At 42.0% G+C, this 25,468-nt stretch overlaps 2 protein-coding genes across 17 annotated transcripts in view; one reads left to right on the forward strand and one right to left on the reverse strand.

The window, feature by feature from the left end:
- The window catches only part of PRICKLE1 (prickle planar cell polarity protein 1), a 106,904-nt gene extending 93,079 nt beyond the window's left edge, over positions 1–13,825 (forward strand). For 8 of the 9 annotated variants that reach the window (XM_061204808.1, XM_061204811.1, XM_061204804.1 and 5 more), the window contains 7 exons: positions 2,680–2,865; positions 4,572–4,685; positions 5,356–5,493; positions 6,084–6,287; positions 7,615–7,801; positions 8,732–9,595; positions 11,644–13,825. In XM_061204808.1, the coding sequence (XP_061060791.1) occupies positions 2,731–2,865; positions 4,572–4,685; positions 5,356–5,493; positions 6,084–6,287; positions 7,615–7,801; positions 8,732–9,595; positions 11,644–12,506 (2,505 nt within the window). In that variant the 5' untranslated portion in view covers positions 2,680–2,730 and the 3' untranslated portion in view covers positions 12,507–13,825. The remainder of the gene's footprint in view (positions 1–2,679; positions 2,866–4,571; positions 4,686–5,355; positions 5,494–6,083; positions 6,288–7,614; positions 7,802–8,731; positions 9,596–11,643) is intronic. The other variant, XM_061204810.1, reaches the window with a different exon arrangement.
- Positions 13,826–21,662: 7,837 nt separating this feature from the next.
- PPHLN1 (periphilin 1) overlaps positions 21,663–25,468 on the reverse strand; it is a 148,508-nt gene continuing 144,702 nt past the window's right edge. For 6 of the 8 annotated variants that reach the window (XM_061204842.1, XM_061204844.1, XM_061204847.1 and 3 more), the window contains one exon: positions 21,907–24,278. In XM_061204842.1, the coding sequence (XP_061060825.1) occupies positions 24,084–24,278 (195 nt within the window). In that variant the 3' untranslated portion in view covers positions 21,907–24,083. Of the gene's footprint in view, positions 21,873–21,906; positions 24,279–25,468 lie in introns of those variants that run through there. The other 2 variants (XM_061204845.1, XM_061204840.1) reach the window with 2 other exon arrangements.

A 25,468-nucleotide genomic window follows, 5' to 3' on the forward strand; every position in this document is an offset into this window, starting at 1 on the left:
TGGCGGATCGCTCTGAGGCTCAGTTTCCTCCTTGGTTTTAAGCAAGATACGCCCTCGTGGGGTTGCTTGACGTGGTGATCAGATGTCACGGCACTGATCACGCCAGGCTAGGCACAGAGGTGAGAGTTAGCTGTCAGAGTGTCAACAAAGGACACTGAAAGCTGCGCCAGTGTCACTCACGTTCCTTCAGTTCGTCACAAAGTTCGTCGCTTCGCCGGTGAGTGGTGAGTGACAGTTCAGTTTGAACCGAGGCTGGGATGGCTGTGGGAGCTGCAGGCTGGAGACGCGGCCGGCGTCCAGGTGATTGGGAGGACGGGACCGTGGCGCTGAGTGCTAAGTGATTTCCCTTGATGAGGGTAGTCATTTTCTGTGCAGTTTCCACAGAAGGCTAACCAAGCAACATAGCTGTCAAAGTAATTCAGCTCTTTGGCAATCTGCATCTGTCTTCTAGTCTGGAAAATTTGCAGTTTGTCTTAATTTGTGGTGTTTTCTCTTGTTTTAAAATATAGTGACTTTTAAGTTTTAGGTTCTAGTTAATATTTATGATCTTAGTAAGTCTGTGCAGAGCAGGTACCTTCACATTTCCCTCCTCAGCCAGATTTGGCAAAGGGTAGACGTGCGTAATTCGTGATTCAGGTTCATTTGCATTGAAGGCACCCATTCTCCTGGTGCAGGTATTTGAGCTACGGATTAAATTCTTTTTTTTCCAGATAAAATAGACTTTATTTTATTTATTTATTTATTTTTTAACATCTTTATTGGAGTATAATTGCTTTACAATGGTGTGTTAGTTTCTGCTTTATAACAAAGTGAATCAGTTATACATATACATATGTTCCCATATCTCTTCCCTCTTGCGTCTCCCTCCCTCCCACCGCGGATTAAATTCTTAACCTCTAGTTCTCTTCCTTCCATATGGGGGGAGTGGTTTTTTTTCAAAACAAAAGGGAAAGACTAGATCCAAGAAATGTTCTGACTTTCATTAACACGTCCTTTTTTACTGAGGAGTACAAGGAATGTGCCAATGTTTAGAAAGCCTTTCCTCAGACATGAATGAAGTACACCTGTGTGAACTTATGTCTTGTGTAAAAGGTCAGTCCCTCCCAGTGGCGGGGCAGGAAATGAGGTCATCTTTACTTTTTGTTTGGGGTGAATGAAAGTTACATTTATTAGTTGGACTAATATCTACTGTTGGGCATTGCTCCTCCCTAATAAAGATTATAGCCATTGGATGTTTGGCCTCCCATTTGTGAACTGTTACAATTTTAATTTTTTAGCGTCCTTTGATTCATCAGAGAAAAATCGTCAGTTTCCATACTCACAGGCTTTAATAGGTACCATGTTCTAACAATAAGTATCTCATGTTGCACTGTGAGAGTCACTGACAAATGACTGACTGTCAGGCTGACAATATTTACCTTCCACTGTCTTTCCTACTTGTTGCAGCAAATGAGAGAATTTTTTAAGGCAGAATTTTTGGAAGTCTGATGTGTCAGACACGCAGTGTGACTAGACTCTGGTTTTTAGTTGTGTGACCTTAGGCAAGTCACTTAACTTCCCTGAGCCTGTTTTCTTTAAAATTGGGTTGGGCTAATTATCTGTAAATTTCTTTCTTTTTTTTTGGTGGAGGGAAAGGGGCAGGTATAAAAAGCTCCATATGATCTTGAAAGTCTTGTATCTTTTTTTTCTTCTTAGTGCCTGGGGACAGGGGATGATTTTTCAGAATCGGAAGAAACTTAGAAGGGACATACATGGTGATAACAAAGTCCCTGGGCTGTAGGTCAGGGACTGTTGTCTTGACACCTTTATAGGCCTTCATCTGAGGAGACTTTTCAGAGGCGGACTTACCCTGGTGGCGCAGTGGTTAAGAATCTGTGCCCCGCAGCAGGCTGAGAGCATGTCACACACAGTAGGTACTGCAGAGCTTTTCAGTGGAAGCCTTCTAGTAACACCGCTAAACACGACTTGTCACCATGCTGGATTTTATTTTAACCTGGTGCTTGGATTCAATTACTGTCTTATGAAGGAACTCATTAATGAACGGCTGGCTGACTTTAGCCCATGGATAGTAAAGGCTTGCGGGTTTAATGTGCTGTGTAAGGATTTAACTGTGCTATTTCTACTCCATGAGTAAACGAAGTTCAGTGCCTCTCAGACTTTATTGGAAACCTGAAACCTAAGCAGTGTGGCCCAGCCGACCCCATCTGTGCAGGCAGCCGTGCTCCGCTGGGAAGATGGATGAGGAAATGCAGGGAACCAAGTGGGGCGACTGGAGCCATCTTTTCACGGCACACAGTAGTGGGCAAGGCGGGGGGCGCAAACCCAGCTTCTTCCTACAACCCCTGAGGCTTCGCATGGATTTCATTTGTGGGCAGTGAGCAAAGCAGTTTTCTTGAGAACCTTTCTAATGAACAGTGTGTAGAGAAGCACCTTTTAAAGGCATCTGGAAGTAAGCTAGTTTGGGTGGCATTTTCTGAAATGCTGAGCTGGTAAAGGGCCTCTTTCCGAATCACGAGGCCCTAGATTCTAAGTTCCGGGGGCCTGGGGACGGTGACACTGGCGACTTGGTCCCTTTCTCTGGGCCCTGCCGTGTGTACGCGGGCATTCAGTAGAAGCTCTTGGAGGGTGAGAGCAATGCCTTCGGGTTCATCTCTTCGGTTTGTCTTCTATTGCCCACAGCAGCCACTGTCTGATGTCCTGTGACTGAGAAGCTGGCTGTTTGACTTTGTTATGATGCCTTTGGAGATGGAGCCCAAAATGAGCAAACTTGCCTTCGGGTGCCAGCGGAGCTCCACGTCCGATGACGACTCGGGCTGTGCGCTGGAGGAGTACGCCTGGGTCCCCCCAGGCCTCAGACCTGAGCAGGTAGGAACCGAGTCCTCTGCTTTTCTATTTTTCAATGTGATTTAAGGTCTTCAAGCATTTTTATTTTAAAAATGATCGACTATCACTGTCACAGTGACATGCTACGTCCTTGGGCCTCACTCTTTGGATGGTTTTAAATTTTTGCTTTTAAGGTCACACTTAGTTTCTCCATGGACGTTTTCAATCCCTTTTGTACTCTTGGATCCAGAAGCCCTATAAGGATGCTATTTTTGCCCTACTGAGTGAAGACCAGAGTACTGCCTATGCATTTGTCATGTGGATTTCTGACTTGGGTGTCCCTTTGGAGAGAGTGGGAGGAGTTTAACTTTTTCAAAAACTTTAGTAACAACAAAAAGGTAATCAATGGAAAGAGGAAAGTTTCCAAGTCAGTTCTCAGCAGTGCCTTTGCTTTGGAAGAGAGGAGATACAGAGCTGTGAGAGACCATCTGAAGTGTTATTGTGTAGGATTTGACCTTTGATAACTTTGCGCATGAAAGATTCTGTCACCACATGGTGTAAATTGGAAAAAAAATTAAAGAGCTCATTTTGTGCTTTGTTGTATTGTTATTTTAAGGAAGATGAGAACATTCTGTGTACCTATTTTTATCTTCCCAATATCCTTATAATGATGAACTTATTAAAAATTGCTGGTGTTAGACATAAGGGCCAAGATAGTTTGAAATTAAAAGAGCCAACTAGGTGTACGATTGCTTCTGAGTTATGGTGGTGTTTCCCATTTTGATGGGAGCTCGTTTGAGAAGAGGGGTTTCCGATTCATCCAGGGTCTAGCACAGTACCTGGCACACAGGTAGCTAGTATTCAGTAAGTGTTTACAACCGTACAAGCTCCTGCGGCTGATGCAATGGAAGAGGGTGGAGAGCTGGTCCTCCAGGTAGGAAAGCAATGTTTTGATAAACTGCTTATTAAGAGAGAACCCTTCTTGCAGCTTAGGGTGAGTAGGTTTTGTGAGACACTAAGATATTGAAGCAGACAGGCCCCAAATTCCCTAATCTCCTATTGTTTTTCCTTCAGTCATTTTCATCTTTCCTCAGCACTGCAGTATCCTTCGCAGTACTCATTAAGGATTTCCTTTAGATACAACAGAAAGAAAAAAAGAAAATCTCAAACAAAAATTGAGTTCCCCTTTCAAAGTGAACTAAGTACAGCTTAATATAGCTCCCTTCCAGTTTCCTTGGGGAAATTGACTCCAGATATTTAGAAAATAGCACCCATGCAAGCAAAGAAAGCTGAAGCTTGAGAGAACCTGATAAGGGAGAGTTTACAAAGTTTAACAAAACAGCTTTTGTCTTTGCAACGTGTAAAATTCAGAGAGCAAATCCAATGTGTTGTGTAGTGGCTGGATTGTGGACAGTGTCACACAGCCTTGTGTGGTCATTTCCAGTATTCATTCAGGACTCTCTCGGCTGACCCTAGCATTAAATGTGCATGTCTTATGGTGCATAATTTATGATGCCCCTAATTGTCACTATGAATTGCATTCCTGAAGAGCAATTTAGCAGCTGGATGCTAGCTATCTGTGGGTTTGCAGTTCTGCTGAGTTGGCTCAGCTTCTCTTCTCATTAGCTACGAGTAGCCAAATCCTGTCAGAGGCCAGAGCCAGTACCTAAAGGGCAGGGTAACGTGAAGATGGAATGAGCTGAAGTGTTCGCTTCCTGTGTGCTGATGTCCTCTTCTCTCTCTCTCAGATCCAGCTCTATTTTGCTTGCTTACCAGAGGAAAAGGTTCCTTATGTTAACAGCCCTGGAGAGAAACACCGAATTAAACAGCTTTTGTACCAGTTGCCACCACATGATAATGAGGTAAAATAACAGGAAGAAGGCTAATTAGGAAAAAAAAAAAAAAATCCACCCTGAGCATCGTGGTGCCTCCCATAAACCCCAGCTCCTCCCTGGCTAGGGCCCTTTTGCCCTTCTTCAGTTAAAATTGGGCCGGAGAATACAGCTTTCCATTCTTTAAGAGAGAAAAGGGTGTCAGTGCAATAAACTTAACACAAGTTGGTTTTTACAGTGTTTGCAGCCACCCACCAGTTATCAGGAGCCTACAAATTCCTGCAATCTCCCTACCCCTTCACCCAGAGTCAGTGCTTTATGGTGGCTCAGGCCTGCAGTGGACTTGAGTGCCTGTAGAATGTAGAATGAAGGTGGCAATTAGCAAGTTTAAACCTTTTGTAGAAAGGTTAATGTCTTATGATCTTTTAGTGTCTCTGCTGATAAGAGTTTAAATTAAACTTTTCATCTTTAAAAAAAAAAAAAAAAAGGACTATTCCTTCAAATTGCATTTCCTTTTTGCTAGAGAGGCTGCAAGATTTGGTGTCATTTTAAACGTACGGGGTCATTTTTGAACTGGCGATTCACGGAGGCAGGCCAGCTAAACTTGCTGTTTTATTTCCTGAAACTTGATTCTGGAAATAAAGAATTGGTGACGGAGGCTGTTTGCTTCAGAGTGGTGCTTCTGTTTCTTTCTGTGAAGGTGCGGTATTGCCAGACTTTGAGTGAAGAGGAGGAAAAAGAGTTGCAAGTGTTCAGTGCTCAGCGGAAGAAAGAAGCACTCGGAAGAGGGACGATTAAACTTCTGTCCAGAGCAGCGATGCACGCTGTGTGCGAGCAGGTAGCCCGTTCTAGGATGAGTAGTGATGCGCGTGGATCAGCTGGGGGGGGGGGGGTAGGGGGCAGCGCCAGCACAGGCGTGGGCCCACTAAAAGCCTCCAAAAACTGAGAGAAGGAAAGGCAGCGTAGCTTCTTATTACGTGGGGATTCGTGTTGGTAACCGGCTACACTGCTGTGCATTATGGGGGAGGCATGTAAACATCGGGTGAAATCTGGCCTTTCGTGGGGTCTTGGCGTGGAGCGCGGTGCTGGGGGGCACCTAGTGTTCAAGAACGCAGGGATGTAATGAAGACATTCGGGGCCTCCTTACTGGCTGTCCTCGGAGTAGCAGTATATCCAACAGGAGGACCCCTCCAGAAAACCACTGCGCGTGTTCTGAGGAGCAGCCCCGTGTGGTAGTAGATCTGAGGCATGTTCATTCCAGTGGAGAATCACGAATAATCCCGCATTAAAGAACTATTTAATCACTAGCAGGAGGGGACAAAAGTTAAAGTTTCGCTGACAAACTTGGGATTTAGCGTAAAGTGGAAAAGGCTGAGAATCTAGTCACTAAAAAGGGGTCATTGAAGATCTAAATTCTTTTGTTTTTAGTGTGGGTTGAAGATAAATGGAGGTGAAATCGCAGTGTTTGCCTCTCGAGCGGGCCCTGGAGTATGCTGGCACCCATCCTGTTTTGTCTGCTTCACGTGCAACGAGCTGCTGGTCGACCTCATCTATTTTTATCAGGATGGAAAAATTCACTGTGGCCGGCACCATGCTGAGCTGCTCAAACCCCGGTGTTCAGCATGTGACGAGGTAAAAAAGTTCATCCCTTAACACTGGAAAAAAATAAGCTTCTAGTAAGCCAATATTCCACTGTTCACACCTAAGCAAAATACAGATCTCTCCTGCTTGCGCTCTGTGTGTACGTTTTTAAGATAACCTTTCCCGTTGGTACAATGGAATAATATGCAGCTAATAAAGAGAAAGCAGCAGGTGTCGTTGTGTATTGATAAGTAGCATGTCCTTGATGGACTGTGAGATAAAAGCAAGTTGCAAGAAGAGTGTGCAGCAATTGATCATACTCTTGTTAAAGGGGGGAAGAACAAGACGGTATACATATTTGCAAACACTCAGAAATGGTATGTAAAGGCATACACTAAGTTAACAGTGGTGACCCCTGGAGCATGTGTGGGGAGGGCTGGTGGTGTGAAATGAAATTTTTTTCCTTAAGCTCTTCATTTTTAAGTACTTTTAGATTTATAGAAGAGTTGCAAAGATACAGAGAGTCCCTGTGTACCCTTCTCCCAGCTTCCCCTATTGTTAAAATGCCTCACATAACCATGGTATATGCATCAAAACTAAGAAGTTAACACTGGTGTAATACCATTAACTAAACCATAGATTTTATTTAGATTTCCTCAGTTTTTCTACTGATGTCTCTTTTTTATTCCAAGACCCCATCCAGGGAACCTCATTGCATTTATTCACCCCATCCAGGGAACCTCATTGCATTTATTCATTATTATCTCCCTAGTCTACTTCAATCAGTGACAGTAAACTTTCAGTTTTTACTTTTATATGTTTAAGTTTTTTCAATGATGTGCTATTTGAAAATTTTTTGAAACCAAAAATGTAAAAAAATTTAAAGTCCTTAATCTGGAGACAGCACCGTCAAACAAAGTGTTATCTACACAAGCGGTGTTCACATAATCCAGCATTCAGAGAGCGCTAACTATGTTGACTCCACAGCCACTTTAGTGAGTTTTCTTTATTAAAAGATGCACAGACCACTAAATTATTTCAATGTTAATGTATTCTTTGCCAGATTATGCCAACAAAGTGTGATTGGGGAGCAAAAATAGGACCAAGTGAATTATATCCAATGTAGAATTCTGCTTTGTTTTTTAAGGCATAAGCATGCACTCAGTTTCTCTTTTTCAACGTTTTCACTTTCTGTTCTTGTTCTATAGCTAAATCAAGTTAGTTAGTTAAGCTTGAGGCTGTAAGAAACAAAGTTCACTGTCTAAGCGACTTAAAGATCCAGTGCCTATCAATTGCCCGGCAAACGTGCAGTTACTTGACCTTTAAAATCGTTCACAATGATTTTTTTTTCATCCTATGGCCTCATATTTCTCTGAAGATAATTTTTGCTGATGAGTGCACAGAAGCAGAGGGTCGCCACTGGCACATGAAACACTTCTGCTGCCTTGAGTGCGAGACGGTCCTGGGGGGACAGAGGTACATCATGAAGGACGGCCGCCCGTTCTGCTGCGGCTGCTTCGAGTCCCTGTACGCCGAGTACTGTGAGACCTGCGGCGAGCATATTGGTGCGTCCACGGCCCAGCCTGCTGGCTCTGTCACTTATCCATCAGTCTGTCTCTGATTACCCACACTCTTTTTTCTTTCTTTCCTCTTCTTTTTTGTTTTTTTAATTGAGGGATAGTTTACATACCGTGAAATGTATAGGTTTTAAATGTTTCAGTTTGATGAGTTTTGATAAATGGGTGTATACTGGATTCTCATTACTTCTGCTAGTTGTGTTCTGTAGAGTCGCCGTGGACACTGAATTACCCCATACTGAGCCACTGCTCCTAGGGATCCAGTGGGTTAGGTTCCTGTGAGCCTCCAGTCGCAACATTGTCATCAACCAATCAATATATAATCTTGTTTTGTGTATATTTTGGTTTAAAGACACCTTATTTAATATATGTTGTTGATTCATTAACATTGAACTCACACTGTAACTCCTGCCTGAACAAAGCTTATCTAACACATGGATTGCTTCTCCAAGGCACATCACAGCCTCCTTGCGCTTAGGAACACTAGACAGCACTTCAGCTCTATGCTTGGGCCATTTTAAACAGCAAAACCACCAACAGAAAGCACAAAAAGTGCGAAAAAATGGCCCTAATCGGCCGCAAGTGTGAGTGCAGTGCGCTTTGACCCCCGCTGGGACACACACATCACTTGACTCAAATTTTTTTGCCACCTTGCACATGTCCACAAATGACCTTGAACGCTCTGCGAGTATTGATTTTTGAACTACAAAATATTTAGCACGTAGGCAAATTTGTAAATGTGGAATCTGCAAATAATGAGAATTAATTGCCCCTGTGTAACTCACAGCCCTAGCAAGATCTGGAACAGTCCCGTCACCCCCAAGCGTTCCCTCATGCCCACAGTCTGTCTTTTCTGTTTCTTCTGCCTTTGTTTCAAGATGGAACTGTAACCTGTTACTGGATCCTTTTTTGAAACAGGTGTGGACCATGCGCAGATGACCTACGACGGACAGCACTGGCATGCTACAGAGGCCTGCTTCTCCTGCGCCCAGTGCAAAGCCTCTCTGTTGGGATGCCCCTTCCTTCCCAAACAAGGTCAGATTTATTGCTCAAAGACATGCAGCCTCGGTGAAGACGTCCATGCCTCGGATTCTTCGGACTCTGCGTTCCAGTCGGCTCGATCAAGAGACTCCAGAAGAAGTGTCCGGATGGGCAAAAGCAGCCGGTCAGCAGATCAGTGTCGACAGTCTCTCCTCTTGTCCCCTGCTCTGAACTACAAGTTTCCTGGCCTTTCAGGCAATGCTGACGACACCCTTTCTCGGAAACTGGATGATCTGAGTCTTTCCAGGCAAGGAGCAGGTTTCGTCAATGAAGAATTTTGGAAAGGCAGAGTAGAGCACGAAACCCCAGAAGACCCTGAAGAATGGGCTGAGCATGAAGATTATATGACGCAGCTGCTCCTCAAGTTTGGTGATAAAAGCCTCTTTCAGCAGCAGCCCAATGAGATGGACATTCGAGCCAGTGAGCACTGGATACCTGATAACATGGTTAAAAATAAGACCGAGTTAAAGCAAAATAACCAGAGCCTTGCAAGTAAGAAATACCAGTCTGATATGTACTGGGCACAGTCACAAGATGGACTGGGGGATTCTGCTTATGGCAGCCACCCGGGCCCTGCGAGCAGTCGAAGGCTCCAGGAGTTGGATCTGGACCATGGGGCTTCGGGATATAGTCATGATCAAACTCAGTGGTATGAAGATTCCCTGGAGTGTTTGTCAGACTTGAAACCAGAGCAGAGTGTTCGGGATTCTATGGATTCTTTGGCTTTGTCTAATATCACAGGTATATAATCTAGGGGTTATGGGGTATTTGAAAAAGGAGCCACTGAAAAGTTCATTCCACAAATACCAGGTCAGCACCAGTGGGGGGCTATGTTATTTACAACTGTAGACCAAGGAGAGGAAGGAGTTTCAGTTGAATGCCAAACACTATAGCAAAACAAACACATGTGTACATGTGTGCATACCTATAAAATATATTTTCAATACAGTCTTTGGGGATAGGGCTTATTATCCCTGCTTTGAAGAGGAGAAATGAATTTATTGGGATCGTGGAGTCTGCATCTGTATCTGAAGAAAGATACTGGACTCTTTGGATCATGCTATGAATTTCAACATATTAAAATCAACATGTGTACTCTATAAGCACAGAACATTCTTTGTATTTTCCTGAATTGCCCTGTGGTGACAGACAGCTCAAAAATAGCTAAGTTTTTTTTTACCCAGATTATAAACTAATTTCACTTTAATGTTTTCAAAACACATTCATGTCAGTTATCTACATTTCATCCTTAAAATGATCTGATAGAGTGGATATTATTGCATTTTACAAATGAGGAAACTTGAATTTCCAAGAGGCTAGGGGATTCTCTGGTGGTCCAGTGGTTAGGACTCGGTGCTTTCACTGCCAGGGTTCAATCCCTGGTCGGGGAACTAAGATACCGCAAGCGGTGCCGAGAGGCTAAATGCCAACTTTACGTAGGTGTTTAAAGGCAAGATTGAACCTGGAACCCAGCCCTCCTGAATCTTACATTTGCAGTAAGTTTTTGGATACAGAAATACTGCTGTCACTTGGCTAGTTTTATAGTCCAACGAAGGACATTCAGTCCTTACATAAAGGTTATGTTACATTGTAACATAGGCAGGAAAGGCTTGAGCAGCTGCCCGCTGCCAGGAGGGACCCTGTGCCAGGTACCGGCCAAGGAGGGATAAGACAGCTACCCTCCTGGCTTTGGTCGGGCATGTCAATGTTAAGGCCTACAATAAAGGGGACTTGAGGAATGGTGGGTAAGACTAAATATTAAGCACCTCCTGTTTGCTAGGCCCTATGACAGGTGTTTTAACATTTAATATCAAAAATAGACAACATTAGGTATACGTCGTGCTGGTGCTGACATTTCTTGACAATGATGGGCTGAAAAACAGGCTTTCTTTAGAAAGTAGGAAGCTGTGTAGCCTCCAGTTGACAGCAGTTCACACCACTTCCTGTTGTTCCTTACAGCTATCTGGGTTACATCCATTTCTCTTAACTTGCCTGAGCCCTGTTAAAACATATTGGTTTTGAGAAAAGTTTTAAAATGAGATTAATATGGAAGTGGCATTATTAAGTTTATGGGCTGAAGGGGCAGAAGACTGGATGAAGGTCTAGGTCAGGGGTTTGGTAAACTTCTGTAAAAGGCTAGAGAGTACTTTTGGGGCCTTACAGTCTTTGTTGCAACTACTTAACTCTGTCATTGTGGAAGGAACCATATAGATAGCATGGGTATAGCATATAGATAGCATAGCAAATAGGTATAGCTGTGTCCCAATGAAACTCTATCCACAAATAGGCTGTGGGCTGGACGTGGCCCTTGGGCTGCGCGACCAGGTATAAGACTAGTCTGGCTATAGGAAGAGGACCATAATGGTAGCCGTGTGAGAGCAAAGGGAAGGACTGCTTTGAGAGACGTTCAGATGAAGCAATCTGGCTTTAATGGGTTGAGAGACAGAAGCTTCTGTGTGTCGTATTAATAAGCTAATGACAGGACTCTTAGTTTAGGAAGGTAAGCTTTTAAAGTCTGGCTGCTCATCCCATGGGCTGCAACTCACGTTTGGCTCCAGAACGGCTGGGCTCGTAGGAGATGCTGGGCCCCTTGTTTCAATGACAAAATTCATACCTCTTGTCAATTAAGTGTATATTATAGTATGTTGGTTTTGCCTAGTGATCGTTAATCAGATATTGAGGTTTGAGAGACGTCACTTTGAAATGCTTCCTTTCAGTAGCTTGTTGGTAATAACTGTCAGAGTATCAGGATTACCGAGAATCACATCTTGTCTTGGCTTTTCTCTTAGGGGCTTCAGTGGATGGAGAAAGCAAGCCGAGGCCATCGTTATATTCTCTGCAAAACTTTGAGGAAATAGAGGCAGAAGACTGTGAGAAAATGAGCAATATGGGGACTTTGAACTCGTCCATGCTGCACCGGAGCACAGAGTCCTTGAAGAGCCTCAGTTCAGAGCTGTGTCCAGAAAAAGTCCTGCCTGAGGAGAAGCCAGTGCACCTGCCAGTGCTCCGCAGGTCCAAGTCTCAGTCCAGGCCACAGCAGGTCAAGTTTTCCGATGATGTCATTGACAACGGAAGCTATGAGAACATCGAAATCCGGCAGCCGCCCATGAGTGAGAGAACGCGGAGACGGGTGTACCATTTTGAAGAAAGGGGACCCAGGTCTCATCACCATCGCCGCAGAAGAAGTAGGAAGTCCCGCTCGGACAATGCTCTGAACCTCGTTACAGAAAGAAAATACTCTCCCAAGGACAGGCTGCGGCTTTACGCCCCTGATAATTATGAGAAGTTTATCCAGAGTAAGAGTGCCCGGGAGATCCAGGCCTACATCCAGAACGCTGACCTCTACGGGCGGTACACCCACGCCACGTCCGACTACACCCTGCAGAAGCCGGGAGGGCCTCGGTTTCTGGGACTCTACGGGGAGGACGACGACTCCTGGTGCTCCTCCTCCACCTCCTCCTCCTCCGACTCAGAAGAAGAAGGATATTTTCTCGGACAGCCAATTCCTCAGCCCCGGCCGCAGAGATACGCATACTATACAGACGACCTTTCTAGTCCAACTTCCGCACTCCCCACTCCTCAGTTTGGTCAGAGGACAACTAAATCCAAGAAGAAAAAGGGACACAAGGGCAAAAACTGTATCATTTCTTAACCTAGTAGCTGTGGAGATCGTAAACTTAGCCATTAACCATCTTAAATCGTATCTTTTTTCTTCCATAGGAAAGTTGCTAAAATAGATTCAAGTGCTTTGCCCATGTAAATGAGACCCCGACTGCTGTTTACAGTGTCAGATTAGCCTTTGGAAGGTGTGATTTGTCCATTTACCCTCCTTGGATGGTGCCAGGTGGACGTGACCTCTTGTGCCTGTCGGGTGCATCACAGTTTGATCTCCAACCCTCAAGAGATCCTCAAGAACCTGTTGAGAGGTGATTGGATGGGGGTGTTTATTTTAGACAATAGAGAACTCGAGCCACCTTTGTAAAGCACTAGTATTTGTCGTTTATCTGCGCCAGGTTGGTCCAGGTCCTGACAGTCTGTCCTGTTGTGCGGCATGCACGTAGTCATGTGACCCAGCCAACACTGTGCGTCCCGTCATGCGAGGCCACGTCGTCCCCTTCTAACCCTCATTAGCCAGGTAAACATTATATTGTATTAGCTCCAGCTAGAGATCGAAAAGAACATTGCTATTTATAATGTAGTATTTCATAGACTTAAGTGTATTCCTAATTTAACGGTGCAAATATTAATGTATATACTGTACAGTTCAGATTTTAAAGCTGATATTTTTATATCCCTGAAATGTAAGATGTTTGTTACACTGCAGTGCTAGATTTGTTAGGGAACCAGAAACAGCATTTATGGATGAAATGATTGCTTGTATTTTAGTCAGGGTTTATAAGTTTAGATGGTCAAATTTATATTGCCTAGTGATGGAAAGTTCCTTTTTTTTTTTTTTTCCCCAATATTAAAAAGGCTCTGTATGCATGGTGGGGCTATGTAAATACTCTTTAAAACTATGGCCCTATTAATCTTACAAGTGTTATTTATGGGTCAAGCAATGTAAACTGTATAAATGTAAAAACAAACAAGCAAAAAAAAACCCCTACACGTACACCTGGAATATATGGTAAAAACAAGTAGAAGCTGTTTGGGTGAATACTTTTTTTCCCCTTTGGGATGGATGGGCAGGGGTTGCCTTTCCCATTTTCAGCAAGGTAGTGATTATCTCATGGAAAGAGACCCAAAAAACTACAAGGATCTGCTTTCTGTGGCAGAGTACTTTGTAGATTTAGTCCTTTTCATCCCTCCTTTCCAGCTAATTTGTTGGCCTTTAACAGCAGTTTTGAAAACCGGGCCTTCTGGTTATGTTTTTCTTTTAAAATATTTAGAGGATGCTGTGTTACTGGTTACTTCAAGTTAATATGTGGTTCTATTTCAAGGGAGAATTACGTTGGATTTGAACTGATGAGCTAATATTTTGATATGGGCCATTCTTGCACATATGTTTCAGTCCTAACTAACTCAATGTCCCAGTGGTATCGCAGAACTTTAGGAAGGTATTTAATAAATGCTTAATAAATAACAAACTACCTTTCTGAACACAGATCTCTGCAAACATATCCAGATCACTGGATCCATTTTGCTCCTTTGATTTACCTTGCCGTTCTCCTACCATTAACAGACCAACATTTGACTCCTGCGTGTCCACTTGCCCTACCAGTCGGGGCAAAATAGAAGTTGAGGCACAGAAGCAAAGCTGTCCGTATTTACTGGTATGGGGAAAAGCTGTTAGGGCAGACCTGAATCCAATAGGAAAACCAGTGCTCGACAGCATCCACTATACCCTCCCCTGGATAGGGCAAGGTTTGGTATCTGGGCTAGACAGAGCCCCTTCAGAAACACACCAATGAGGGGAGAGCTCTTTCCTCAATAACTAACTATCATCATTTCCCTTGTCTGGTTCATTTTAAAAACATAGCAGTGAAAAGAAAATGCATACACGTGGTTAAAAAACAACAACAAAAAACAGTGAAGAATCTCCTTTCCACTCTCCACCCCTCAGTTCGCCTCCCTAGAAGGAACCACTGTTATCCATTTCTAGTGTATCCTTCAGATGTTCAAACCATATTTACATTAATGTATCTTTTAAAAATGGCAGCAAACTAGACCGTCTTAGACGTGCTTTTCTCACTTTACATGTGGACATTCCACATTAGTGCATATAGGTCTGCCTCATTCTGTTCTTGCAATGACTGCAAAATAGTCTACTTTTGGATATACCATGATTTACGTCACCAGTCCTTTAGTGATGGGCTTGAATTTCCTCATAGACACCTTATCCTGCACTGGCGCATATGCACATAAACTCTGAGCAGCACAGTTCCTGGGACAAGGGTTATGCATTTAAAATTTTGATGGTTATCACCAGTGTTCCTCCAGAAGGCCATCTCCTGCTCTACATTTACAAGTATGAGAGTGCTTCTTCCCTCACAATCTCACGTGACACAGGAGCAGACTTCCTGATTTTTGAAGACCTTTTCAGAACCTATGCTGCAAACAGTGGGCATCCTTTTAGAAAAGACTGTTGCTTGGAAAGGATGGATAACAAATAGTAAACAGGTAATAGTCAGCCTTACTTAACCTGGAGAAAGGCAGGTATAAGCTGAAGTCACAGTCCTCAGTAGTTTTCAAGTCATAGTTGCTTTTGCTTCTGGCAATAATCACCCTGTTCATCTTTTCATTTCCTTATATAAGGGTTATACAGATTGCCAAAGGATTAAGGGAATGCAGAAATATTTATTCATGATAATAACGTAAACTTTAAAGCTTTTAAATCTTGGTTAATAGCAATAACAAAGAAGACTATCTACAAAGGAAGAAAGGGAAGCAGCTACCTTGCAGTTCTGTAAAGAATTAATTAGGCTAGGCCTACAGTTGCTATAAAGTGTTCATATAGATTTAGTTAACAAAGTGTCTAGTCAGTCATTAAACTAGGCCTACAGTTGCTATAAAGTGTTCATATAGATTTAGTTAACAAAGTGTCTAGTCAGTCACTAAACTCTAAAATTTGGTCCCAAGGTAAATATCAAATATTAAAACACTGCCTCTAATCTCTACATGGGTGAAGCAGAACCCTAATGATTGCATCTTCCTCACTTCAGACCAAACTGGAGAACATTGTGCTTACAGCCCGCGCAGGGATGCTGATAAAATGTCAATGGGAACTCCTTTCAGCACTCAGTAAAAGAAAATGATTCACCTTGTGTATGCACTTGCTCTTCTTGGCACTCTGCTTTCCAGTTCCTGAGTTAAATAAAAAGTACCAGAAGTGCAAGGAGAGATTTGCTGTCTAACCCCTCTCACTTTAGATACAAAGCACGGGCCATCTTAAAAGGGTAGTAAAATTGGAATGGGCACTGAAGACTGCTAGATTTCCCTGTGTGGCATGTGGCCCTGCCCCACAAGGTCCTTGGGTGACACGTTGGGCAAGTGCGCGTGTGGAGGTGTTTGGGGAGTGCCCGAGGGTGCGCAGTGCACAGGATTGTCAACACTGTGTGGCAGGCTTTGGTTGACTGACCTGCTCTCTCCTAAGGCGCACTCGACTGCCGCTGTGGACAGAGAAGCAGTGTACGTGCTAGACCTTCAGACTTTACAAAAGGAACCAGGAATTTGGACTTCTGTAAAACATCTGCCAGATTCTCAATGCTAGCAACTAATTCAAACATTTCTGAAACCATTTGAACAAAATGAGCCTGCCATCAGCAAGCCACCAGTGCATGGGTTATAAATTAAGCACTTGAAGCTGTCTCTTAGAGCTGTCTCGAGGAGGCACGACTAATTACTGTTTACAGAAATACATGTGACCTTTTTTTGAGGCACAAGGAAGAAAAATTATTGGGATTAAAAAAAATTCCACTAAGAGCCTCATTACCAATTTAATGTTAGCAACACAATTATAAAAAACCTTTTTAATTAGGCAAATGAGAAAATTGCTAATTGCCTAGTTAGATTCTCTAGCCTTTCTTCGAACTGTCTAAAAACAAGGCATGCTCCTGTACAGTCACATGGGTTTTCTGTTCACTTTCAAGCACACGAGGAAGTCTTCCAGGTAAACGGGAGAAATACACAGGAGCAACTGAAATTTGCATCTCTGAGCTCATGTTTTGCCAAAGTCACAGAAGCAATAACTCTACCAGGGGAAGAAAGTTGAAGGGTGGCTTCCACAAAATGTTTAGGAAGGAAGTGTGGAGGAAAAGTAAGACATGGGGTACGTGTATAGACTTGGTCACAGGATCAGATCCAGTCTATTCTTTTTCAACAGACCCAGCTAGCTGGTCAGGTAGTCCCATTTTAGAGATCCATTTTAGCCTCAACTTCTCTTTTTGCAAAAGAAATTTCACATCCCTACTGCTGTGTGTGTACCAGGTGCTGTTTAGGACAACTTTAGAAGTAACTTGCAGCCCATTCTCCAGAAGCATTTGATTCCAGACAACATAAAAATACTAAAAATATGAAACTAGTTCTCTTAAATGCTAATACTTGTTGTAGTGTTCTTAGGTCAGCGAACCAAGTAACTGATGTTGGAAAAGGTGATTACTGGTCTAATATAAATCTACCATAAAGCTGACCTTGGAGTGACGCAAAGCACACTGGACTTCAGGATTCAGGAGATCTGGGTTAGGAGACTCACCTCTCTCATTCAGGCAGGTTAAAAGCTCTGACCCAGTTTCCACTTCCGTAAAACGAGAGTACTCAACCACCCCAAAGGTCTCCTTCCAGCTTCGGTATTCTGTGGAGACTGAATTTATTGGGTCAGCCAACAGAAAAGTCTTCCCACTCAGCATACAGTGTTGTTTCCCTTTTCTGACTCTTTCATTTACCAACATATTAGGCAAGGATTCCTAAAAGGATGATCCTTCCAAACACCATGGCTCATGGGAGTTGGGAACTGTAAAGACAGTTGGTGCTTTTTTATATTAATGCTTGGGACTCTGAATGGGCAAGAGGTTAAACTAAACCATGAAGTTTGGAAATGGTTATCTCCCTATCAGAGCACGTAGGCAGTCTGGAGATGGCATAGAGTATGTGGAAGACAAGCTATTTTCCTCCCAAATGTTGTTTCTCCCCAATTAACAGGATGAAAAGTAAGATTTTTTTCTACAATGCTATTGGCAGCATAGTCTGGAATCTCTGAACAAGTTGTAAGCAAAGCTGAAAAAGTGTTAACTGTGTTTAATCTTGGCTCCTAGAATAGGAGAGTTGAATTACCAGGCTCATTCCACTGAAATGGCTCTTGGCAAACCACCGTGGGTCCAAGTACCACAGCCGAAGAAAGAGCTCTGGCTGTGGGCCCTGTGACCCTACCTGCTACCTGCCCCTTGACAACCGCCTCTTAGGAGCCTCAAAGGTGTGTTCTAAACTAACTCCAAAGCACAGGTCATGGGAACCGATAGGTGAAAACCAGGAAAAATCTACTGAGCTAGGATTTGAAAGTTATCGAAACTTTTTTGTAAAGTTATTTTTATATATTGCCCATTACAGTCATATCACACTTTAACTGTACATACCAATAGCTAGTGTGTCCTGGAGTCAGGATTGGAACCTAGTTCTGAATGACCACCGAACTTCCACTTCTTCCAAAAACAAACACTGAGTGTAGAGTTGAAAGATTTGGGTAAAACCTTGCCTCTGCCCCTTCCTGCTATATGACCTTAGATGATTTATACCTTCTGCCCTTAACTGTAAAGTGAGAAAAAAATCCTCATTGGCTTATAACCAGTGAAAGTGTGTGTGAATCTAAAAAACACTAGCGTGGCCATTCTAACCTTGTTCAGATAATGAAACAAATGAAAATCATGGTGCTCCTCTGAATCCTACACTTAGTATCTTAAACCTGAAATGTACTGTAAGCTACATCCGATATGGTACACTAGAGTCTATACGGAAGTAGCAGAATACAAAGTTTTTAAAACTGGGAAATTCCTACAAGGTGGGACTAGTCCCATGCCCCTCCCCCCGCTTGCAGGGCTTATCTCCTTCACTCAACGTTCCCACCTCAGGACAGGGAGGCCGTGGCCTTTGCAGCAGAGGTTGAGCTGCCCCAGAGGATGAGATGTTGAGAAAGCAGTGCCTCTCCTCTTGGCCGCTGGGGTGGACCAGGTTGCTCTTGTGTTGGAAAGAAAAGGTGACTTTCACACAAGACTCACCTCTCGGTTGAGTAAGCCCCACAGGGTTCAGTAGAACTCCACCCACTGGGATGGTGGAAAGCCACACTGGCCGAGCCCACATCATGGGTAAGGTTCAGTCCTGGCCAGTAAAGGAAAGGGAGCGCGAACGCTTGAGCACGAAACATACCTCAGCCTGCTGAGCGGCAGTTCTGCTGGACTGTAGCTTCTCTCTCCCCTCCCTGAGCCCTCCACACTCTCTCTCACACACACACACAGCACCCCCTTTCTGGCCTCAGAAGCCTCAGGCAAGCGTAGGGTGTGGGCACACCCGTCGGCTGGTGCTGGGCCCGCTAGAAGGCATCGCAGACGTTTGGTCCATGTGTCTTTCTCAGGCGTTTGGTCATGAAGGATGGCCTCTTCCCAATCGAAGGATGCAAGGACAGCGTACTGTGTCTTGTCACCGGATCCTCTCCCTCTCCCCGGGCAGCCCGCCCAGGCTTACCCTGTCAGTGAACTCTCGCTGCCCTCAAGGACAACAGCCGGGTCTCAGCCAGAAAGCCTGAGAGGGGGCACGAGCAGGAGTCCCGGGAACAGGGCCCTGAGCCAGGAGGAGCCTTCCCGGGTGGTGCAGTCCTGAAGGCCACGTGCCAGTCAGCCAGGGCTACTCTGTCCTCTCCTCCCCCCATCTCATACGTGTTCTAACCAGGAAAAACATGACCGCACATGGGCAGCTTAGGTGGTGGATAGAAACCTCAGATGTCCTCTTGCAGCAAGTGTCTGTGTATGTCGTGGTTATTTTCTATCTTACATGTCCTCAACTGTTTGTATTTCAATAAACTTCAACCTTTTCTCTCTCTCACATACACACACAAATGGGAAAAAGATTTAAAACCTTACACAATTTTAAACAAGTGTTGGTGAGTACGTGGAGAAAAAGGAACTCTCATACACTGTTGGTGGGAATATAAATTGGTGCAGCCTCTACGGAAAACTGTATGGAGATTCCTCAGAATAATTTAGAACTACCATGTGATCCAGCTATCCCACTTTTGGTATTTATCCAATGAATATGAAAACAGTAATTTAAAAAGATACATGCACGCCTGTGTTCACAATAGCCAAGATATGAAAACAACCTAGAAGCCCATCTGATGAATGGATAAAGATGTGGTACATATATACAATGGGCTACTACTCAACCATAAAAAAGAATATCTTGCCATTTGCAGCAACATGGATAAACCTTGAGGGTATCATGCTAAGTGAATAAGTCAAATGGAGAAAGACAAATACCATATGATTTCACTCATGTGAAATGTAAAAAACAAAACAAATGAGCAAACCAAACATAAACAAACATGTAGATACAGAGAATGGAGCAGCGGTTACCAGAGGGGTAGGGGTGGGAGGGAGGGTGAAATGGATAAAGGGGATCAACTGTATGGTGACGGATGGAAACTAAATTTTTGGTGGTGAGCACACTGTAGAGTATACAGAAGTAGAAATACAAGGTTGTACACATGAAACATATGTTATAAACAAATGTTACCTCAATAAAAAACAAATTAAAACACAAAACCCCTCAAAAAACCTTACACAATTTCAATAATAATGGTCTAACATTAGAACACCATTAATCTATGGGAGCAGAGCTCAAAAAACAACATGCTATAAAAAGCAGGCTGTCTCTACTGCTATACAAATGTGCACGCAGCCTTAACAATATTTGTCATCAAGTGACATCTTAAACACAACTTGAAAGAGACTCAGTAGACTAGCAAAGCCTTTTATATAATCAGTCCCCATTACTCCAAGATCAATTATTATTGTACAATGGAAATGCAGGACTGGTGCAGCCTGCTGAAAGCCAACTTCAGTGACACTAACCCTCAAATATCATTTGTATTAGTTTGAGCAAAAGGTGAGCTGCTAGCCAGAAACCAATAATATGGCTTAAACCATAAAGACATTGATTCCTCTTTCACATAACAGTTCAGCACTCCATATGGTCACACAGGGATCCAGGCACCTTCCATCTTGTGGCTCTGCAACAATTCAAGGCTGGGTTGCTATTCCTATTACTTTAGGGAAGGGATAAGGGAGAGCATGAAGGAGGTACATCCACTGTCCTAAGGGTCCCAGCCCAGAAGTAGCAGCACTTCCACTCAAATTCCACAGGAGAGAACTTAGTCACCTGATCACACCTGTGACAAGAGGGACACAGCAAATATAGTCCTAATTAGGCTGTCATGTGACTCAATTTCAATTCCATTACCACGGAAAAAGGGAAGAACAGATTCTGCTAACTATACCTTAGTTTTACGAGCTGCCCCCGCCCCAGCACTTTTTTCTTTTTCACTGAATTGGGTACCATCAGTGCTCTCAAGAGAACTGGCAAGAAGGAGATGCTAACCCACAAACCTTGGTCTAACAAGCAGAATGTGGCCATCACTCACTGGAGGTGCTGGTGCCAGCCTGAGCAGTGTGACAGACATTATGCCGCTTGGGTGGCTGGCTGCCCAAAACACTGAATATTGTCCACCATGAATATTTCAGGGATGACCAGATCACCATCTCCAAAGTTGTTGCCAAAAAACTGTCAGCGCTCTCCTAGGAGTTTAGGATCCCTTGTAGGAAAAAGTGTGAAATGAAGCTGAAACCACTATACAAAATTTCGGCATTGTAGCACAGTCCTTTCTTAAGGGGATCTGCCCTCCCTTTTCTTTGTGAGGTTCTGGGTCTGTGAATTGGCTCAGGGCTGGGAAGTGGCTGAGGGGCTGTGAGAAATCAACATTTTTGGCAAGAATAAATACAAAGGTGATTATTTTAAAATCTTATTCTTAAGCAGGAGATTTCGGATTCAAAGTCCTTCATATTCTGCTCTCAACCTACCTTTTCCTACATTCGTCCCCTATTGTCTTCCCCAACCTGAACTTCTAATACTCTTCCTTCTCTCCCTGAATAAGTCCTATTCCTCCAAGACCCAGGGGATCAAATGTCACTTCTTTTGTGAAGCATCAAAAAATAGGAGGACCTACAACGTTCCAAACTATGCTAGGAACTGGGGTCACAAAGACAATGTGGTTCCTGTCCTCCAGAGGTTACTATAAAGACGTAGGATTTTAATTCTGTAATACTCTGAAACTCAGATTCCTAATTACACAATTACTGGGCACTACTGTACGCTCAATCTTATCTCACTTAACTGCTTTCTCAGACATGGAGACTCCCCAAGTCACCAAAGTTAATAGTTTCTCAATCCTCAAATTTCCTCCATCCTGCTGCTGAGTCAGGAGCCATCTTGCAGTAGAGGGTAATAAAAATCTACATTTAAGCAAGACACTCTAAGCCTGTTAAGAAAAAAAAAAAAAAAAGACAATCTAATTATTTAAACCCAGTTGCTTTATTTTGCACTTTTAAAATTCACAAAAAGCTTCACAATATCTGCTCTTCCCCTGTTGATCATCAAGGCTTTATGGTAAGACAGTGAAACCTTTATCACAGGAATTGGGCACACTCAAAAACAATGGATCATTTACAAACAAATTTCTTTAATCAAGAACATTTTGCAACATACATACTCTGGCACGTATCTGAATTCATCTATCTTAAAATAAGACTTTAAAAAGCTTTAAAAATAAAAGATTTAACACTGACAAGCCTACCAGAATAATGCTGATGGCAAGCTATAAACAGCTTTAAATGTTGAATGTAATTTGGGGAAAGGGGAAAAGGAATTATCTGTTGAACCTATATTTAAATGCATCTGTGAGTAAAACTTCTCTAGTTTAATGAATTTCAACAAAGTGAACAACTCCTTTGCCTCAAGGTAGTTGAGTCTCAAGTTTTATTTTTAAACTTGTGACATCTTGACTTAAGGAAATGAATCCCGGAATTAGAATATTTAACAAGAAAAACACTGGCGCAAGAGAGAAACAAGACTACTTTCTTAGTCTTTCTAATGTGGATAACAGATAAAACCACTGTTCACATTAGGGAAAAATAGCAAAGATGATACGTAGGGTTTAGTTTTAGCTTATGTACAATATCTAAATTCAAGGTGGTCTCACATAGGAAACTTAATAATTGTTGCCTTCAATTAGTTTTTTAATTTGTGGAATGGCATAATACATATTTTGAGGCACGCATTACAGGATCCACTACAATTATTTACACTGCTATTTTCACTTTTAATATAATTTTTATCTACTCTGGGGTAGCTCTCTGGATATAATCAATAGAGGCCACTAAAAATAATGCCAGAATTCAAGTGAGAAGAGAGTGGAAATGGAAAGAGGATGGGAGGATAATGAAATTGGGTAGCAATAACAAACATTTTTAAAGGTTTCCGAACACATGCCATGAAATTACATATTTTGGCTAAATGCCATTGGGCAGCTGGAAGTGATCAGGAAATGAGTGGAATATCCGAATTGTCCCAGTTAGATTCTTAACTAACCCGTGATTTGGATGGCTCACTCATGAAGGACTGTTTACATAGGCTGCTTGGTGAAGGGTAGTTGTGCTAGGCTTACAGCCTACTCTGCTTTGTTTCGTTCAAGAACACTCTTAGAGGGCTATGAACCCCTAAAAAGGGCAGCAGAACAAAGAGTCTGTTAGACTACAAACAGAGATTAACAAAGGCATAATCTGTAAATGGTTTAATTATGGATATGTCATCTATCACCTTCTTTCTTGAGATGGGGAATATGGGCCTATGGAAAAAATGAAACTCCACTACTCCCCCATATTGTAAATTTTTCTATTCTGGTTAGAAAGTTTTAAAGAAATCTCAACTTTAAAATAGGCCTCATCTTTCATCTCGAATTGCCCCTTCTTAGTCTTATATATGATATTGTTTAAAACTCACACATCAGTGAGACTAGTCACGAGTTTCAGGACCATTTTAATAGAAGACAGTTCATTTACTTGGAAAACAGGATTTTATTATGGGGTGACTTTTAGAGATTTAAGTGCTCTGTTTTATCACAATGAGAGTTATCCTCAAAGCAAATATTCTCTAAGATAACAAAGTATTCAATTTATTTGGGTAATATACTTAAACATATTAAAAGTTACAAAGCCTAAGATAAGCAAGCAACAAGTCAATAAAAATCACCTCAGGATTCTAACATCTTCACATGGTATCACTGACTATGAAATGCAAAAAGACTATAAATGTTTAAGTGGAATGATCTCTAACCTATACAGTACATTAGTGTGACCAAACAAATGATCGCATACTAAGGAAGACTACAGGACATGAGTAAGTACAGAAAGCTGCTCTCCAGGACTGCATTTTCAAGAAAGCTTGAAAAATTAACTGACCATCATTTTAGGAGGGAAAAAAAGATAAGTATGGATTAGGAAGCTCTACATGTAGATTAAAAAAATTCGAATTAAAATATCTTAGACTATTTTAGATGTTTATTTGATACTGGAAATATGGTCACTATCATAAAGTATTTCTCTTCATCACAAAAATTCCATATATTAAGGATTTACACAATCCAGGGGGAAAAAAATCTAGAAACTTTTTTTTTTTTGCCTGAGCAAGTAATCTAAAAAGGCTCTCCAAAATCTTGACTAGAGGTATCATACTCTGCAATAAAATGCTTGAGTTCTTCAACACACCGCTCACCTATTTCATGTAAATTCTGTCTCAATGCAAACTGTATAGACTTTTCTAATGAAGGATCTTTTTCAATCAGCATTTTCACAACCATCCCAAAAGTTTCACAGTCTTGTCGGTAAACCTAGAAAGATGAAATACATTGTGGTTAGCTAAGAATAATTAGCCAAACATTGAGCTGATTCAGCTGGCAGAACTATGGTGCTAAAATCTAAAAGGGAGACACAATACTGCTGAACCTCTCTTGGCTCTGAGTATACACTACTGCCAAAGGCCATTTAAACCTCTATCTCTGAGATTTGCTGACAAGCTGAATGAGTAGAAAAGCACTGATACACCACATCACTGACTATAGAAATCTGGCATGGCGTTTGTCAAGCATAAGGCAGTCTACTAACAGGACATCAGACTAGAAACGAGAAGAACTGAGAACAAATGCCAGCCACGTAAGGCACGCTGATGGCTTTATTCTTTACTTGTTTGGAAGAAGTAAGTTTCCAAGCCCCTAACTTCAGATTATTTGTTTGAATCATGACCAGATGACAAATTTTAAATTCTGTTTAGTATACAAAAGACAACTATAAGAAGGCTGAAAGTATTTATTTGAAAAAAGCTTTTCAAGTTATAAATATTTAACCATAATTAAAATCACCAAGGCAGAGTTAAGATCAAAACAGTATGTATACACGTACATGTTCATGCATGCATGTGTGTACACATATATGTATAGATAGATACACACATGTATACATGTGTATACATGTAAATATTTTTTCCACCTCAATGTATATGTTATACTATTTTACTTCAATATGTATATATAATTTTTATCAATGGCAATTAGGTATTATTTCCTGCCCAAAAATCGCTAAATTTTCTCCAGACTAAATGTTATTTCTTCAGTTTACAGTCACAAAATGCATTTTAGATTTCTATGCTATTTTTCATACTCTGCAATTCATGTATTTAAAGAAATATTACAGTTAAGTCTCCATGAAAATTAAGTGAAATACAAATTGTCTGATTTAAAAGAACTGTCACATTAATTTTAACTTTTCCAAATTTAACAAAAACAATCAACATAACATGTTTATTCTCTGAAAAAGGATTTTATTCATTTTTTAAAACCTTAGAAAGAAGTAATTTGAGACATTGCTTCACTTATGATAGTTTTCATTCCTCAAATGATCACTGCTAGTTGTGGCGGTTGCTGCTAATATTTTTTAAATGTCTGCAAGATTTTTTTATCCTTTAAAATAGATATTTAAAGAAGAATATTTATTTTTGACTCTCAGTACTAGGTTGCTAACTTAT

This window comes from Eubalaena glacialis, chromosome 11 (assembly GCF_028564815.1).
Source record: "Eubalaena glacialis isolate mEubGla1 chromosome 11, mEubGla1.1.hap2.+ XY, whole genome shotgun sequence".
In the NCBI taxonomy this organism is placed as follows: Eukaryota; Metazoa; Chordata; class Mammalia; order Artiodactyla; family Balaenidae; genus Eubalaena; species Eubalaena glacialis.